We start from the raw sequence: 16,973 nt of genomic DNA, 5'->3' as shown, positions 1-16,973 counted from the left end.
TATATTATTGTGGAACTTTTAATGAGGGAGAAGTATTTTAATGTTAATTGTGTATTTATTTTCTGCAAAAAACCATGTCACACAGGTATTCAAAAATGTATGCTTTTATAACATTACCATATAGTTATATTAACAGCAAATTGAGCTGTACTCTTCCTTTTTATTTTTTTGCTACAAGTAGCGGACCTCATTCTGTTAATTCCAAATGAGCAATCAACAGAGAGGATTAGGGCGATAAATCACATGGCAGAGATCTTTATGAGAATCTCAACCTTTCTTTTTTTTTTAATCTCCTCAAATCTCCCATCAGCCCTCCACAGAGCCACGAGCCCTCCCAATCCTCCACCCAGCCCTTCTGACTGTATATACACCTCATCACCAGAGCACATTATGCACATACAGTATACTGTAATGCACAGGTTGGGTGCAGCTGCTGTGTGTCAGCACATTCTGTTACAGCGAGACCACCTTGAGAGCCATTGCTATGTGCAAAGAAGGAGGAGGATTGACCGTAGATGGAACCTTTGAGACTGATAACTGAACCAAACTTTTTGACTATACCTCACATATCCAGTTTGGCTTGTGATCTAGACTCTAGGAGGAATATGCCAAAGCTTTGCGCTGCAATTTTTTTCTGCATCCTGCAAATCTTCATTAAAACACGATTACTTGAGGGCGAGGGCTAATCCGCCCCCTTAAATCCACTTTGAGTTCACAAGGCAGTAATGAAACAGCAGCAACCTATTTCTTTCTATTTAGATCTTGTTATTTGGGGGGATTTTCAGCAGCCAGAGCCCTTGAAAGCGCTGAGAGTCCTGACGTCAATGCAGCTGCCTCCCAGGACTGTGTCATTTATAATGAAAGGAGTCAAGCAAAGCCCCCACACAGCACGACGCGCACGCACGCTCATACACACACACTCTCACTCTCACTCACACACTCTCGCACACGCACGCACACGCACACACACACACACACTCACACACTCACACGCTCACACGCTCACACACTCAAACACACACTCACACTCTGAGGTCAGATGCTCTCAGGGTGACAAATGACAAACATCAGTCGGGGAGACGAAGAGCGTTGGCCCACTCCTTTTCCTTATGTCACCTTGTCATTTAAGCTCCCGCTCCTCTTCATTCTGCAGCACGGATTTATAAACCGTATAAACTTTCTACTCTAGATAATATCAGAGCAAACACGAGGGTCGCTCAAGCAGAGTAAGCAGCTCTTGGCTTTGGCGTTAACATCCAGCCCAGAGCCATGCAGGAGCCAATTTTCCAGGCACTACTGGGTCATCTGTACTGGGATTTCAGACTCTGTCCATCTGCTGGCCAGCATGTGTTCGCCGTGTATTCAGGGACGTGGGACCGAATCTGAATAATGGGGGACACATGTTTGAGTAAAGTATGACCTTCAATAAACAGTGTATAAGAAAAAACATGTCACGCAGAGCTACAGGATTTATGTCAGCCTGTATCCTGCACTGGGCTTTGCAGTTGTAAATTTTTTTTTTTTTTTTACAAAAGTTCTTTATTCTCCCCTTCTGCATTCAGAGCTCCAGCATTTGTCCCTGAAGCCTCTTTTTGATGTATTTATTTTTTGTGACCAGCTCTAATCCTGAACAGTGCTGTGATCTCCTGCTCTAAAAAAGATGCAGTAGGATGTTGTCATCCACCCTCCTCCTGTTGTCATGACAACCATTGATGTCATTACAGTATACTTTGGCCTGATGAGTGAATAGGCCTCTGATATTGTGATATTTTAGTGAGAAAAAAAAAGATAACCACTGTCTGTCTTCATATCAGCTTTCTTTTCTCTGGTCTCTTCCCCAAAGAGCGTCTGTGACAGACAGTCCTCTGAAGGTCTCAATGGCAGACAATGGAACTGAATAAATAGCTGACTATAAATAACTACATTTAACTGGAAAAATGCTGCCATCTTTAAGGGAAATTTGCTGCAAGGTCACACTTTTCAAATATAGAATCAAAGTGTGTTGACATATCCCCTTTATGTTTAATTGGTGTTTGCCTCGTACCCGAGCAGGATGTGTTTGCAGCCTGGCATCTTCAGACTATTTTGCAACACGAGCTCAGCAGATTCGTTTGTTTTCCAGTCAAAGCAGAGCAGGAAGGAGAAGGAGAGTTTTTGCTCATGGGTGGATCCCATTTAAAGGCACTATCTCGCAGCTCTTTTTCACAGGGTAAAATTCACTTTGCATTAAAAGCAACACATGCAAAATGTGAGGCTACGTCGAATGACATCTGATCAGTATGAGTGTGACCCATCCTGTGTTTCAGAGTTTGGATCAGCAGTACCAAACAGTGTGTTGTGGACACAGGAAAAGAAGTGAGACCCTGGTTTCCATGAACAGACTGACCCCACCTCCCCTTACCTACCTTAGTGGGATTAGCTGTTCTCTGTCTGAGTGGGCTGATTGGATTGACGTGTTCTCTCTACATGATCCTTTCCACACAACGTGAACAAACCTCTTCTCCAAACAACATGAGAGATGCTTTTTATTTTCTAGTAGCATATTGTATACGCTTCTCAGAAGTGGAGGTGAGGTCAACCAATCAGAGCTCGACTCAGGACAGGCCCCCTTTAGCCACACTTTACTATCAAAAAAAGGTGTTTGACTTTCATGTAGTTTGATAAATATTGACAGGCGATTGCCATGGAGATGGATCAAATGTGATGGTGAACAGTGATCTCAGCCACCGGTCAGGGCTTCAGTGCTTATCAGTGCTGATAAATGATTCAGTCTCTCCTCCTGCTGCGTATAAAAGAGTTCTGCAACACTGCAGGGGCTCACATCGGGTTGTTCAAAAGGGGTAAGTTTGGTGTCTGGTTGGTTGATGATGTGTGTATATATGTATATATTATAGCATGAGAAAAAAAATATACATGTATGGAATAAATTTAGCAGCTCTTTCAGTTTAAAAAGTCATAAAGAGCATGGTATAGTTTGTCATAAAAACTAATAAAATGTCATTGTATAGTATGTTGTAAAAAATGTCATGTCATAGTATGTTAAGTCATGAGAAAGTAATTTAAAGTCGTTTGATAGTATGCCTTAAAAAATAATAAAAAGGCATAGTATGTCAATACGAACTCTTTTGATTTATTTTCAGTGATAACTCTCCTGTACTAGTGGTGTCTGTGACTGATTTTATGCAAATTCCCCCTTAAACACCACACCCTCAAAAACGACTCTGCACAGTTTCTTCTTTTGCCTTCTCACCGGCTGTGTGGAGTTTACTGCCTCTGGCTAATTTGGTCTGGGTACGCTGTGATTAGACACGTTATCTCCACAAATCTGTCATCTCCTCATAGTTTAATGGGAAGTATGTAACATGTGGAACTAGGACTGCGGCATCATTAACCCTGTCATTAAAAGTTTTAGCCGGTAGTTCAAGTCTAGCTTTAGAGAATATAAATGGTGAAATGATACAACAGAACCAGCCCTGGAGCTCCTGCTGGATTGACTGTATCAGGAGCTTTAGTTCTGGTTGAAAGTACTTTAGGTTCAGTTATGACTCAACACTTTATATGAAGCACTTGGTGTGATTCATTTTTCCAGGTCATTAAGCTACGCCTACAACATGCAACCCCTGGGGCGCTATCATACTGTTGCAGTTCGTAGTTAGAGGACAACTGGATTATGTGGAGAAGGTAGCAGAGTGGTAGAAAATATTTAAGTGTCAGCTCCATGACAACGGATGAGACTCCTCGACACACAAAAGAAAACACCAACAACATTTTCATGTTCAATAAACCTTTTTTTTTAATCTCAACAGCAAGTTAGCTTATGTGTGGTCAACATCAATGAGGGTAAATATAAAACTGGATTTCTATTGATGGATTGATGTTTTTGTTTTTATCAGCAGGTGAAATTATGATGCTTGGAAACATATCCGCTATGATCTTCATGACTTTAAGTCTTCAACTAGAGAAATATTGCTATAATACTTTTAAATGGCATACACTGATTGACCAACGAGCGAAAAAGCATGGTAGAGAAGCTGACAGAGAAGCTCCAAAACTCCACAGGTTGGGTCGTACAGGGAAACTTCTGAGGGACTTTGGTTTTGTACCTTTTGTAAAACCTGGCTCTACTTTTTTCAGAAAACAAAAGAAGTAATCATGAGAAAATAAACAATGAAAAGGGTCCAACCAGAAGTAATGGTGCTATTCAAAAAATATGAAAAAGTAAAAAGGCACACTGAACACTTCACGTTCAACACAAAAATTCACCTCGGTGCGCCGAAGATTCACTACACCACTAATTTGTACAAAGAACACCCGTCGTAAATTGAGAAGTGTTTCTCCTCCTTGATTAAAAATCAACAATCAGATAAAGTGTTCCTGTGTCTGGTCTTTCTTTGAAAGAAATTTTGTTTTGTGTGGAAGAGAGGAGAAAGGTGTTTCCTACAGATTATGGTTTGTTTAATCTGCCAGGAAACAGCAGCACGATACAAACCACAATCACCTCCTCCTCCCTCGCTACATCTCTTCTCCCGCTTGTTGTCAAAGTGCTCAAGTATTCAACTTCCACGGATCCTCATGTAGCTGTTCTAGCCTGACCAATGACAAAATGAAAGCAAAGTCATCAAAATATTCACTTAAAGAGGCAAAATCCACCCTTTGACGCTCTCATACTGCCATGTACCGTCAATTTTAATGTGGAGAATTATTCAATTAAATCTGCCTTACGCACTTATACTTGAGTCTTTCTAAAGGTCATTTTGTACGTGACCCATAAACTGGGTATGAGCTTATTCTCGTCAATATAATGTGGGTGTACGACCACATGCATATCCAGCGTCTTGTGTGGACGCAAAAAATGTCTTGCGTGGCTGCAGGTGCACTCTGGTCTATTGATGTGGAGTTATTAGTATCTCTGCTACTGTTTTCAAATGTCAGACCTAAAGGTGATTTATCGCGAGAAATATCTCAATGTGATATCAGGGTTAAAAAAAAAGTACACAGAAGGTACACTGCAGGTGCACTCTGGTCTATTGATGTGGAGTTTTTAGTATCCACCACTGAAAAACAGAAGTAAACTGTGCAACAGTGTAAATCAGTTGTACAGATGACACAGGTAGACATAAAACTATTCAGGAACAATCCTGATGATCTCGTTTTAGTATGGGAAATGTCGACTTGGGCCCTGAGACACTGTGGTGGGTGTAACTATTTTCTGACATTTTATAGACCAAACAACTATTGATAATACAAATCAGCAGATGATTTGATTAGATGGAGCCTTAATCTGTTGTGAGACAGTGTTAAAAGCATCCTAGGGTGGATTTTTCCTTTGAGTCTGGCACAGGACTGCAATCACAGTTGGTCCACATTTTCCAGCCATCATTTGAAGACTGTTAACTGCAACTAAAAAGACTCCCAGTCAAAACACCTTTTCTACTCTGACTGTGAACTCTGAGACATCTTTTCAGTCCAGTCTTGTTTTGAAGGCCAATCTGACAAACGCTCAAACAGTTTAAACCCACGATCACTGAAGGTCAGTCAGTCTTGGCAGATGATCGCAGTCCAATAATCTAATCTCAACCCTATAACGTTCGCTGTCCCGTTATTCCACTGAAAAGTATGTATTTGAAAAATAACCCATCATCATTATCATCGGTCTGAGAAGATACATATGTGTGCGCTTCAAGTAGATTGAACACAGTCTAAGTGCTGTAAAAAAATAAAAAAAAAATCTCATCTTGTTGGTAGTTCGCTGTCAGTCAAAGAGCGGTTGTAGACCTGTAGTCAAAATCCAGTGTCAGGTGACTGATGTTCTGCTCGTCTTTGTCTCACAGCGGCCGCCACGTCAGAGATGAAAACATTCTTTCATGAAATCTAATGCAAGGAACCTTTAGGGGGTCGTTCCATTATTATAAACATGGTTCATCAACAAAACAGAGGCATGACTGGAGCACTGAGGAACACACACACACACACACACACACACACACACACACACACACACACACACACACACACACACACACACACACACACACACACACACACACACACACACACACACACACACACACACACACACACACACACACACACACACACACACACACACACACACACACACACACACACACACACACACACACACACACACACACACACACACACACACACACACACACACACACACACACACACACACACACACACACACACACACACACACACACACACACACACACACACACACACACACACACACACACACACACACACACACACACACACACACACACACACACCTCTCTCCAGGCTTGTCCCTGCAATTCTGGGTTGGGTGAGTGGGAGGGAGGGGGGCGGATTATATCCTGGTTACATCATCGGCTCAAGTGATGTCACTGCTGACGACTCAGAGGTCCCCGGGAACCAATCAGAGTTAGCTGTACAGGTGAGGCTTCCATTCATAATCCCTTAACATTAAGGATTAATATTGCTTCAGTATTGCCACAAAAATAGAATAATATCGACTGTCTAAAACACTGCTACTTCTCAACCGAACACATGTTAATTTCATCAGCCCTCATTTATCAGTCGAACACATGACCCACAATTCAACTATTAAATAGATGTGTGGTCATTTCGCCTGCTTAAAACTGGTAATTACATTCTAATGAGATCTGGAAAATGTGTGCAATCTGATGAAAAGGTGAAAAAAAAGCGATTCAGTAGTGTAAGAAATAAATCAGGATCAGTAGTTACAAGTGATAAAAAGAAAAAACACAAAGAAAAAATAAATCAACTCGCCTGTAGCTACAGCACTGTGTTGTGCCTATTGTTTTCATTCATCAATTAGCTTGAAAAAAAATAGCCGGAAGAGAGTTTAGCGCTGTTAAAAGCACAAGCTCAACAAATGGTGCCTTGCTCCCCAACCTGGTGCTTCAATCGGCATGTTTAGGGGAACGACAAACAAAAGTTACCTGGTTTCTTTTTTGGAGGACTACTGTATAGGTTAGTGTTAAAACCTGTGCATGTCATGAATACGGCCATCACGCCGGCCTTGGCGCTCACATTAGTGTGTAAAATTATTGCTGTAAAATGGACAAAAAAAACACTTAACACTTGAATTTGTGGTGATATCCATGCTACCGTGATAAATGAGGGCCATCTTCTCTTGTTCTGTTGTTTTTTTATCTACTGAAATAAAATGAAAATCCACTGAAGTGTTCTGAGAACCAGTCTATTGTTGTTGATGGTGTCCTATTTTAAATACAAAAAAACACTGCCAGCCATTGTCCTTCTGGTTGTCTGACAGTCAATCCTAAATTAGTTCACTTCCAAACCATTTCACGGTGAAATGCTTCTGGCAGCCTCCGAGATGTGCGGCAACCAACCCCGGGTTGCGCAGCGCAGTCCTCGCAGGTGTCACAACGTCCGTGACGACGACTGCCTCGCCGAGTCAGCACGACGAAGCTCGCGTTTGTGCCACATATCGGACCTGTTCCTGCCTCACAGAGCTGATGAGAACAAGAACAGGAGGAGAGGGAGAAGGGAGGTAGTCTAAGGGAGGGTTGTGGTAGAAAGGTTGTCTGAGGTTCATCACAACTAAGAAATGACGTTAGCATTAGTCGTACAAAAATTAACACTTTTCTTTCCCTGTTGCTACGCTTGTGGCCTCCGCTTATATCTCCATTCTCTCTGCTCTTAGTGCTGTTTAAGTTCTCATTGCTTAATACTGTTTTCTATTAAACCCCTTCGTTGGCTTTAGTTGACCAGTACGAAGCCATGCTGAGAGTCAACGGTCTCCATCATCTCACTGTCCAGGAGGGAGCCCTGCAGCTCAGGAAGGCCAAGGCCGTCTGACTGCCCCGGACTGGCCAAAATACCGGCTACAGCTCCGGGCTCAACCTCTCCCAGAGCAGGTGGAGGCAACAAGGAAGGGTCCAGTGAGAATTCATACTGCTCTGGGTGAAGACCCTCAGTTAAAGGCCCCAAGGCCTGCTGCTCACAGCCTGCCAGGTAGCTGAAGCTGAAGTTGCCAGCAGAGGCTTCATGAGGCAGGGGGTGGTGGAGTTGATGGTGGAGGAGAGATCCAGGGGGCAGGTGTTGGGTGTAGTGGTTAGGGCTCATGTAGGGATCATAAACCAGGCTTTCACCCGGTTCCATCAAGGGGCTCAGGCTATGGGGGTGGCTGAAGGGAGGCGAGGCCTGAGGACTGCCCTGTTGCTGGGGCTGAGGCTGGTGGGCAGTTGACATGGGGGGGCCCTGAGGGGAACTTTGAGATGCCGCCGGGTCGAGAGCAGGGCCGCCTGTTGGGTAGGATCCTTCAGCTATCTGCATCTGGTTGAAATAGACCGGCAACCCCATGCCCTGTGACTGCTGCAGGTACATCCTCTTCTGGTTCAGTCTAGGGGGAGCACAGTAGATCCCACTTTGATCAAGACAACACTTTAAATCAACACAAGGACAAATAAAAAGCTTGAAAAAAATCAATCAATTCAAACATGGTATTTCCTGCATGTTTAGCTGGGCATAGTTACAATATACTTAAAAGTACCAAGTACCCCCCCCCCCCCTAATAATGTATTGATTCAGACTGTATTTATTCAAAAAATACTAATTTAAATTTGGTACCAATCAACATTAATTTCCAGCGCAATTATGAACCTCTAATGCACTGACATTCCAGAGCTGGGTTCAAAGGACATGGTAGCTGAATTCACCTCTTAGCTGCCCTTTTTCAAACAGTTTCAAGTGACGGCTGGGGTCACTAGCCTGGTCTCAGACCACTGAATCACTGCTTAATGCCTAATCCACTGCCTACCATCACTACCTGCATCAAAGCTAGTTTGCTAGCTAAAGAAGTGACAGATAAAAGGGGGAAAGCGTGGATGTGATTGACACAGCTGTACAGAAACAACAATTTTTAAATCAACATATTTCAGGGGTGGCTGGTGGCACAGTGATTAGAGCAGTCGCCCAATGTAAAGAGGCTGAAGGCCCTCGAGCCAGCAGCCACGGGTGTAACTCCGACTTGCAGCACTTTGATGCATGTCTCCCCCTCTCTCTCACCCCATTTCCTGTCTGTCCTATATAATTAAAGGCTTGAAAACTTTGGTCAATTATCAGGCAAGGTAATTGTAGCTCTGACACCTACTTTTTTCAGTTCTTGTCAGTGGAGTACATTTTTATGACCAACCCTTCTTGGATTTATTTGCATATTAGCAAATGCTTTTTTGCTCTAAATTGATTTTCCAGCAGTTTACCACAGCGAAATGAACATGAGAAAATAACTGAAAATATTTAGAAAAATTAGAAAAGAAAAGAAAAAAAAAGAAAAAAGAAAACGTGTGGAGCAGTGATTTACCTGTGTTCCTGCAGCTGTTGCTCTAAACTTCGAGTGTCCTTACAGAAAAGTTGGCAGCTAGCAGGACTGTTAGCCAAGACGTTGGCCTTCAAGGGTAGAAGAGAGATTGGGACTGATGACTGTGTTCAGGATAATTACCATGGAAACAAAGGCTACAAACTGTTTAATTTTTTTGTATAATGACCATTTGGCTATATCATATCAGTCACAATGAGTAAATGTATTTGGTGTTAGACTGTACCTGTAGTCTATGAGTGAGGTATTGTGTCTCTAAACTCTGTCTGCGGGACAGGAGAGGCGGCTGCGGCCCACCTTGGTATAAAGCTAGGCCCTCCTGCTGCTTGGATGCCTCGCCCTTCGATCAAAAACATAAACCATTAGAACATGTACTTGCATGCGCATGGACACATGTCGCCCAGATCCCCTCTCCTGCTGGCTGATAAAGCTGTGTCGGGGTCTGGGTGCTTCAGCGTGTGGTGTAACTGGATTATCCATGCTGTCTCCTGCCCAAATGCCTGTGTGGTGACTGATCAGCCAGATGCCTTTCTCTAAATGGCATGTACCACAGGGATTACACAGTGGTTAAATGAAATGAAAGCAAATTAAAAGGATGATGGGGCACGAGCATCATAACCAACAAAGAGCTGCGTTATTGCATTATGAGAGATGGACAAAAGGAAAACAGCTAGATCTTGTCTGCTTCTGCGATTGATTTTGTCTGGGTTTTTTTTTTTACAGGAAAGCCTGTGGATATTTCCTCAAATGGTTCCCCTTGCAGTGTGTCTATGTATGCGTATCATTTTGTGTACATGTGTGCCCGTCTTTGTGTGTGATTGCAGCTTGGGCCTGCTGAGTGCCAGTCACTACTATGGTTAAGTCTGACTGACTTCAACAATGGTTGCATTCACTTTGGCCTAGGCTCCAGGGGGACGGGAGACAGTAAACAAGCCACAGTTGGCTGCCTCTCCTGGGGTTACACAACAGCCTGGGTGCCCGTTTTTTTTTTTTTCCGGGGCAACATGGGGTGAGGATTGTAGAGAGGATGAGGCTCAGAACAGGTCTGGGAAAAGAGAGCTTTTGAATGGGTTAGAGTGAAGGATGTGTGTGTGTTTGTGTGATTAATCAGCAGGACCGACCTCCAGGAGGTTTTGCAAGTGGTGCTGTGGTCCCAGGGGTCCCATGGTGGCCCCTTCCCCGGAGCCCATCTGCTCCACCAGCATCTGGACTTTATTCAGCTCCAGGATTCCTTTGGTCCTCGCCAAGTTCTGGAGGTGCTGCCGAAACGCAACCAGACCTGTAAACAAATCCCCACAACACACAGTCAGTATTGATTCTTGCAGCCGATCGATAGAATCACTTCTCTCCTCATAACAGGATGTCAAAAGGCTCTTTCCTCTCAGAGAGTCAGGCTTTAATCCTCACTGATGTTAGCAGACTGGCTGACCGGTTAACACTTTTCATCGCCCCTACTGACAATGTAGCCGAATGTACGTCATGAGCCGCTGTGGGTGTGTGTTTGTGTGTGCGTGTGTGACAGTATCTGTGCGTGTGTGTGTGTGCGCGCGCAACAGCAAGTGGCTCTGATAAGACCCATCCAGTGGTGACGAGCTGTGGCTGTGAACGATAGGACCTGACTCACCGTGATGGTAGGAGTTATTTAAAACCAGAGTCAGCAGTCTGACGCAAAAACAATCCACTGCATCAACACGCTCCAAAAAGGATTACAGAAAAGAAATAGATAATCGCAAATACCAACTGGGAGCACACGGTGCAGATACTCAATGTAGTGTTGGGAGGTAACATTTTCAAGCTATAATTATAGTTTTTGGGCTTAAAGGGCAGGTGATTTACAACCATCAGATACAGAAAAATGTAGCTGTAAAGGAAAAAAATAGTAGATTGAGGTTGTTTAGCATTCCCCGCTCCTCTTTCTCTCTGATGTGGGGGTAGAGACAAATCCTGCGTGCCATAGACTGAAACTTTGAAAAGAGAAAGAAAAGCAAGACAGGGAATGAGCTTGTACAGAGGGAGAAGGAGAGTGAGTGAAAAAGAGACGAGTGGAAAGAGAAGGGGGTAGAGAGTGAGATATGTGGGCTGAAACCTTCAAAAATATCCGTCTGTGATTCAGAACGTGAATCATCACCGTCGTAGTCGTCAGAGAGACCGGAGAGGATGAGAAAAGGGAAGGGGGTGGGGTTGGGGTGGTTGGGGGGGGGCTGTGTGAAAGAGAGGGAGGAGAAGCTAATGAGAGAGAGGCGATGAGGCCATTTTAATCTAGAAAGCATATATATACACAGTATATTACAGCTGCAGCAGGTGTGTTGTGTCTATGTCATGAGAATCAATGCTCTTCCTCTTGACTGGTGCTCTATGCATCCCAGAGCCTCAGACATATGCACATTGACACTTTATAAATCAAACTGTCTGCAGCTCGTAGTGACTGCGCTTTAAGGAGATGCGTCCGCTCTAATTGACACTTGTATAAGACTGATCTGTGATTTCAAAGCATTTCTTTCAACCTGTCTTGTTCGCTTCCACTTGAGACAGTGGTTTTCTTTCATCAAGAGCATGACTGAACTTGCTGCACTCAGCTGCGTAGACAGAGCAATAGGGATAAGGCAGTCACGATAAGAGATGTCAAAATGTCTTGTGACTGCATTGCGTTATGGACTATTGAGTACTACACCGTCTTAGCATTTTACTTCTATAACACTGAAGTGAGACTCATGATGGTTAAAAAACTAGAATTACTGTCTTGAAGTTGTATGCCTCCGCCAACCACTCAAGTTGCATTTTACATTCATGTCGGTCCAGACTTACAGAATACGAAGACTTTAAAAGGAATTTAATACAAAGGTGTTTTTTTTTTTTTTACTTAACCTGGATTCTTCACAAACACAGAGTTTCAAGATTAGTGTCACCAATTCAGCCAATTCAGTCTGGCCTACTGTTCCTGACTTATGGCGTTGAATAATGGACGGAAACAATATGATGTCACAGTGAAGTTGACCTTTGGCCTTTTGGCTATAAAATGTCATCACTTCCATAATTTTATTCTCTCAGATATTTGTGTGAAATGTTGTCATTATTAGTGCAGGAACTCTTGAGTCACAGTGACCTTGGACTTTGATCTACAAAATACGTCTCTCCAGGTGACGACTGGGACATTACGGAAGAATAAGTTAAAAGAAAAAAAAGGCACTTTTCATAATGCATATTGAAGTTTGGGCAAAATTTGAAGAAATCCCCTCCGAGATACCAGAAGAAGAAGTTCCTGAGATACCAGAAGAACTTGAAGGACAGATGGACCACCCTGAAAACAGATATCATCTTTCATATTCCACGCATTCTTCTTCCTTGTCAAAACCTGCAGCATACATTAGCCACAATGCAAACTCTGCCACTGACAGCTCAGCCAAGTTCAGGTGTGTTATGCTAATGAAGGCTAAGATAGCCTTTAGCCACCATTAAGTAGAAATGAGGAGCTGGTCGAGGAGGTCTGGTAAGCCCACTTCTTTTTTTCAAATTTAAACTTTTAGTCTTTAGACCCAACCAGGGCTGACTCAAGTGGCGTCACTTGAGGCAATTTATCAGGCTTCACAAAAGGCTTTTTCCATGTATGCATTGCGGCGCAGGTCCCCTTTACAATGGATTTGTCTATTTTCGATAGCTGGCGAGGAACTCATCAGCCTCCTGTCATCTCATCCATTTAACTGCACTAAAAATGCAACGTCACATAACACAAGCAGTGAAATGTTCTATTAAGGCAACAGAATGACCTTGAGGTCGACTAGAATGGAGTGCCTGGATTTATCGAGGAAGATAAAGAGAGATACGTGACCCATTAGGTATGTAGTATGAGTGCATATAGAGAAGTGGGTGCTTTGAGAGTGGGTCTAAAAGAGAAGACTGAATGATATGGAGGAAAGAAAAAAAAACACAGGTGGTTCTGACCTTGGGTGAGAGAGGTGTCGGAGGCACGGCGTCCTTCTCTGAAGCTGATGGGGGAGCGGTTGTGCGTTTCTCTGTGCTGGGAAGTCAGGACGGCCATTGCTGGGTTGGCAGGCAGAGCGCTCAAGAAAGGCGAAGGGGTGACGCTGGTAGCAGAGCTGTTGGCAGATACCACTTCACTGAGAGAAGGAGGATCCTCCAGCAAGCCGAGGTCGCTGTGCATGGAGCCCATGTCATAGCCCATGTCTGAGTCCACGCTGCCCATGGAGGGGTTGTGGCCTAGAGCATAAAATTTACCTAGGGGACAAAAGGAGTAATATTATACAGCTTGGTTTTAGCATTGGATGCATGTGACAGACTCTGAAGGTGTGTGTTCAGGTGACACTATACCTTGGTTCGAAGGCCCCGGTTGATTGGTCACCTCAGAGAGGGTGTGTCGGCGTTGGCCAAATCGAGCCGTTTGATAAGCCGAGAGCAGGTGGGGCGGATCGTCCTCTGTGTCAGGCTCCTCCGTCTCGATGCCCTCATCGATCGACGTCTCCATCATGTTGCTAGGCGACGATGTGGAGGACTTGCGGAGGACAGTGGGGGGAGGCAGGGGGTCCAACAGGCAGCCGGTCACCTTGGGGGGAGGGAATAAAAAGTGACAGAAAGTGAGAGAACGAAAACTATACATTCAAAAACTGAGGAAGGAAGAAAACAGGAAGCACGTCTCATACTAGGAGCGTGTGTGTGTTACAGCATTCAGGTCTGTGTGTGTTGGAGTAGAGGCAGAGGGTGGGGATAAAGGAATGCAGGGCCAGGAAGTGAGCTTTGAGTGAAAATGCTGTGTGACTGTCAGACAGACAAACAAGAGAGAGACAGAGTGAGAGTGAGAGAGTGAGAGAGTGAGAGAGAGATCATCTGCATGAGTGGCTGCAGTAACCGGAAAGCCTGGTCTTGGTCTAGAAAGAGCAACTTTTGCCCAATTCCCCATCTGCTTTCTGTAGTGTGCTGGGATAGGAATGTTGTTACTCAACCGATACACGAGGGGAAAACGACATTGAGAAATAGATAATGAAAAGGGGGTGGGGATAAGGGGAGAGTGAATTTGAGGGATGAAGAAGGGTAGAGAGAGGAGGAGCAGCTGAACTGAGAAGAAAAAGACAGCCAAAAAACTAAAAAAGAAAAGATGATGAGCTGTTGGCTGACAGGTAGGAGGTCATGGCGGCGGGATTGTTGGAGCAGCACAGCAGCTTCCTGTCCATGTGTGTTCACTCAGTTTTGCATTAGGTCACATCATCATAACTGGAGCGCTTACATAACCAGGCTCCATTCACGCAGATAACGGGTATGCTGTCTCTGCTCTGCTTACCACAGACACATGTGTGTTCGGCACACGCACACAAAGTAAATGCACACACACATAAAAAAAAAACTCACATCACTCTTTATTGGAGCCAGGAGATGAAGTGAGATGGAAAAGAAATCTTAAAGACTGATACTGCATCTTTGTGTGTGTGTGTGTAGCCCTACAGGTGTGTGAGGCCGTCAACTCAGACCACTGGTGTCTGTGTTCTGTAATAATCGGTTGGCTCAACAACAGGCCTGGAGGAAAAAGTCGCTGGTTGGCACGGATGAAAAGAGAAAGAGTGACAGGTGTGTGTGTCTAAAAGCCGTGCAGGACAGACAGCTGTCTTGTCTGATGTGAGTGCTGGCTGAGCTCTTACATACGAGAACAAGTCAGCTGCACTCTGGCAGGTTGACGGAGCAAGCCAGCGTTCAAGACTTCAAAAAGGACACGGACATGTGTGTGTGTGTGTGTGTGTGTGTGTGTGTGTGTGTGTGTGTGTGTGTGTGTGTGTGTGTGTGTGTGTGTGTGTGTGTGTGTGTGTGTGTAACCGAAAGCCAGATGCAAGTGAGCTGTGATATGTGGACAGAGGACTAACACAGATTACTTGTATTGGACCTACTTTGGGTGTGTTGACGTCCTCCACCATAAAATTTTGCTCCAGGGGACATGGAGTCTGAGGAAAGGTGAAGGCATCAGAGGAGGCTTGGGGCACAACAGGGGAGCGCAAAAGGCGAACGCCCTGCGGAAGCAAACCCGCATGGGCTGAACCACTGGTCGACTGCAGAGAGGGACAAAACAGACATTTACATTGCATATAAAAAACATCTGCAATTCATCTCCAGTAATTAACAACATCCCTGAATAATGCAATAAAAAAATGTACGACTTTGTAATCCTTACAATACAAAAAAGACAGATCCTAGATGAGTGAGGAAAATCAAAGATAAATTGCAAAGAGCCGCTAAGAAGAAACACACGGCAAAGAAAATAATGAATAATGTAAGTGAGGGAGACGCATTAAGATCAAGGCTTGGTGGAAAAGACTGGGAGAAAAAGGGTGAAGACAGAACCTGGCTGGATAAATAAATTAATGGGTCATGTCTTTCCGTTTGTTTGTTTGTTCATGGGTGCAGGTGTGTATAATGGAGCTTTGATCAGGGTGGTTATCTCTGTACACATTATTCAAAACCTCTCATTGCCGTGACGCCCTGTGGCTACCTTGACGACAGTCTGTTCGGCGATGGTGCTGGGCCGTCGCTGGCGTGCGTCAAGCCGCTGTTCGACGGGGAAGCTGCAGCGATGGGCCTTGAGCCGTTCCACCAGCAGATAGTAGATAGCAGCAAAGTGGTTGTAGCTTTTGTTCTGCAGAGACTGGAGGAGGACAAACAACATAAATGGTGTCATCTGTAATAATAAGTTATTACTGAAACAGACCTTCCATTGTGGACGACTTAACTGTGACAGCTCTTAGAGAGAATTCTTTATTTTTTTTCTCTGTGCAAAACTGGGTTATTGCAGTATCTTAAGAGGAAAGTATACAGTAGATACGATATACAATACACAGAATGAATTAAAAAAGAAAGACAGCACATAAATTATACTGCAATGTACTGTTTAATGAAAGAGTAGATCTATTTTCCTTTTATTTTACAATCAGGGCAAAAAAAAACGAATGATCATTGTGATGATTTATATTTGTGTGTGTGTGTATTTGCATGATAAAGCACCAGTATGCACGGTTTTTAAATGTACGTGGATTCATGTTGCTGCTGCATTAACATGTAACCAGCATTTCATTGTTGCAGCTAACTACTCCGATGTTTTGTGTAACATTAACCTAAAAAGTATCTATAGCTGTATTCTGCTTGGATGCACGTAGTAAAACTGTTATCTTTGCCACAGACTGAAGCTCTGACCTTTAAACCTGCCTCCGCCATACCCTTGTTGAATAAATAAAAGCCAGCTATGTCCTTACCTCTATTGTCTTGTGCTGGTCGATGCCAAGGCTGTGCATCAGGCGAAGAACCTGTTCGCTGTACTCTAACACACCTGCCTCGCCCTCGGCAGACAGAGGCTGTTGGTACAGAACAGGCCTCTGTACAGGAGCATACAAAGACATCCACTTGTGCTCCTTGATTTGGGCCACAGACAGGCGCTTTGATGGGTCCAGGACCAACATCCTGCGGATCAGGTGCTCGCAATCTGCGAGAGGTGGGAGAGAACAATCATGGAGGATGTTACAAGGTTTGTATAGCCTTTAATGTTGTAGGATCACTACTTTTTTAAAAAGGCAGAGCTTGTTTTATGTTAGATAAGCACTTCTTGTAT

General features: G+C 44.0%; 1 protein-coding gene across 1 annotated transcript in view; it reads right to left on the bottom strand.

Annotated features, from left to right (window-relative positions):
• Window positions 1–6,350: 6,350 nt before the first annotated feature.
• sik2b (salt-inducible kinase 2b) overlaps window positions 6,351–16,973 on the bottom strand; it is a 37,375-nt gene continuing 26,752 nt past the window's right edge. Inside the window, exons 7-15 of the mRNA XM_083913548.1 lie at window positions 16,621–16,847; window positions 15,864–16,016; window positions 15,265–15,423; window positions 13,703–13,934; window positions 13,316–13,609; window positions 10,498–10,655; window positions 9,603–9,716; window positions 9,362–9,447; window positions 6,351–8,401 (exon numbers count right to left, since the gene is read on the bottom strand). Coding sequence (XP_083769674.1) covers window positions 7,759–8,401; window positions 9,362–9,447; window positions 9,603–9,716; window positions 10,498–10,655; window positions 13,316–13,609; window positions 13,703–13,934; window positions 15,265–15,423; window positions 15,864–16,016; window positions 16,621–16,847 — 2,066 coding nt within the window. The 3' untranslated portion in view covers window positions 6,351–7,758. The remainder of the gene's footprint in view (window positions 8,402–9,361; window positions 9,448–9,602; window positions 9,717–10,497; window positions 10,656–13,315; window positions 13,610–13,702; window positions 13,935–15,264; window positions 15,424–15,863; window positions 16,017–16,620; window positions 16,848–16,973) is intronic.

Source organism: Echiichthys vipera, assembly GCF_963691815.1.
Source record: "Echiichthys vipera genome assembly, chromosome: 5".
Taxonomy (NCBI): domain Eukaryota; kingdom Metazoa; phylum Chordata; class Actinopteri; order Perciformes; family Trachinidae; genus Echiichthys; species Echiichthys vipera.
The sequence above is the reverse complement of the archived record's forward strand: the minus strand, read 5'-3'. Positions and strand labels throughout refer to the sequence as shown.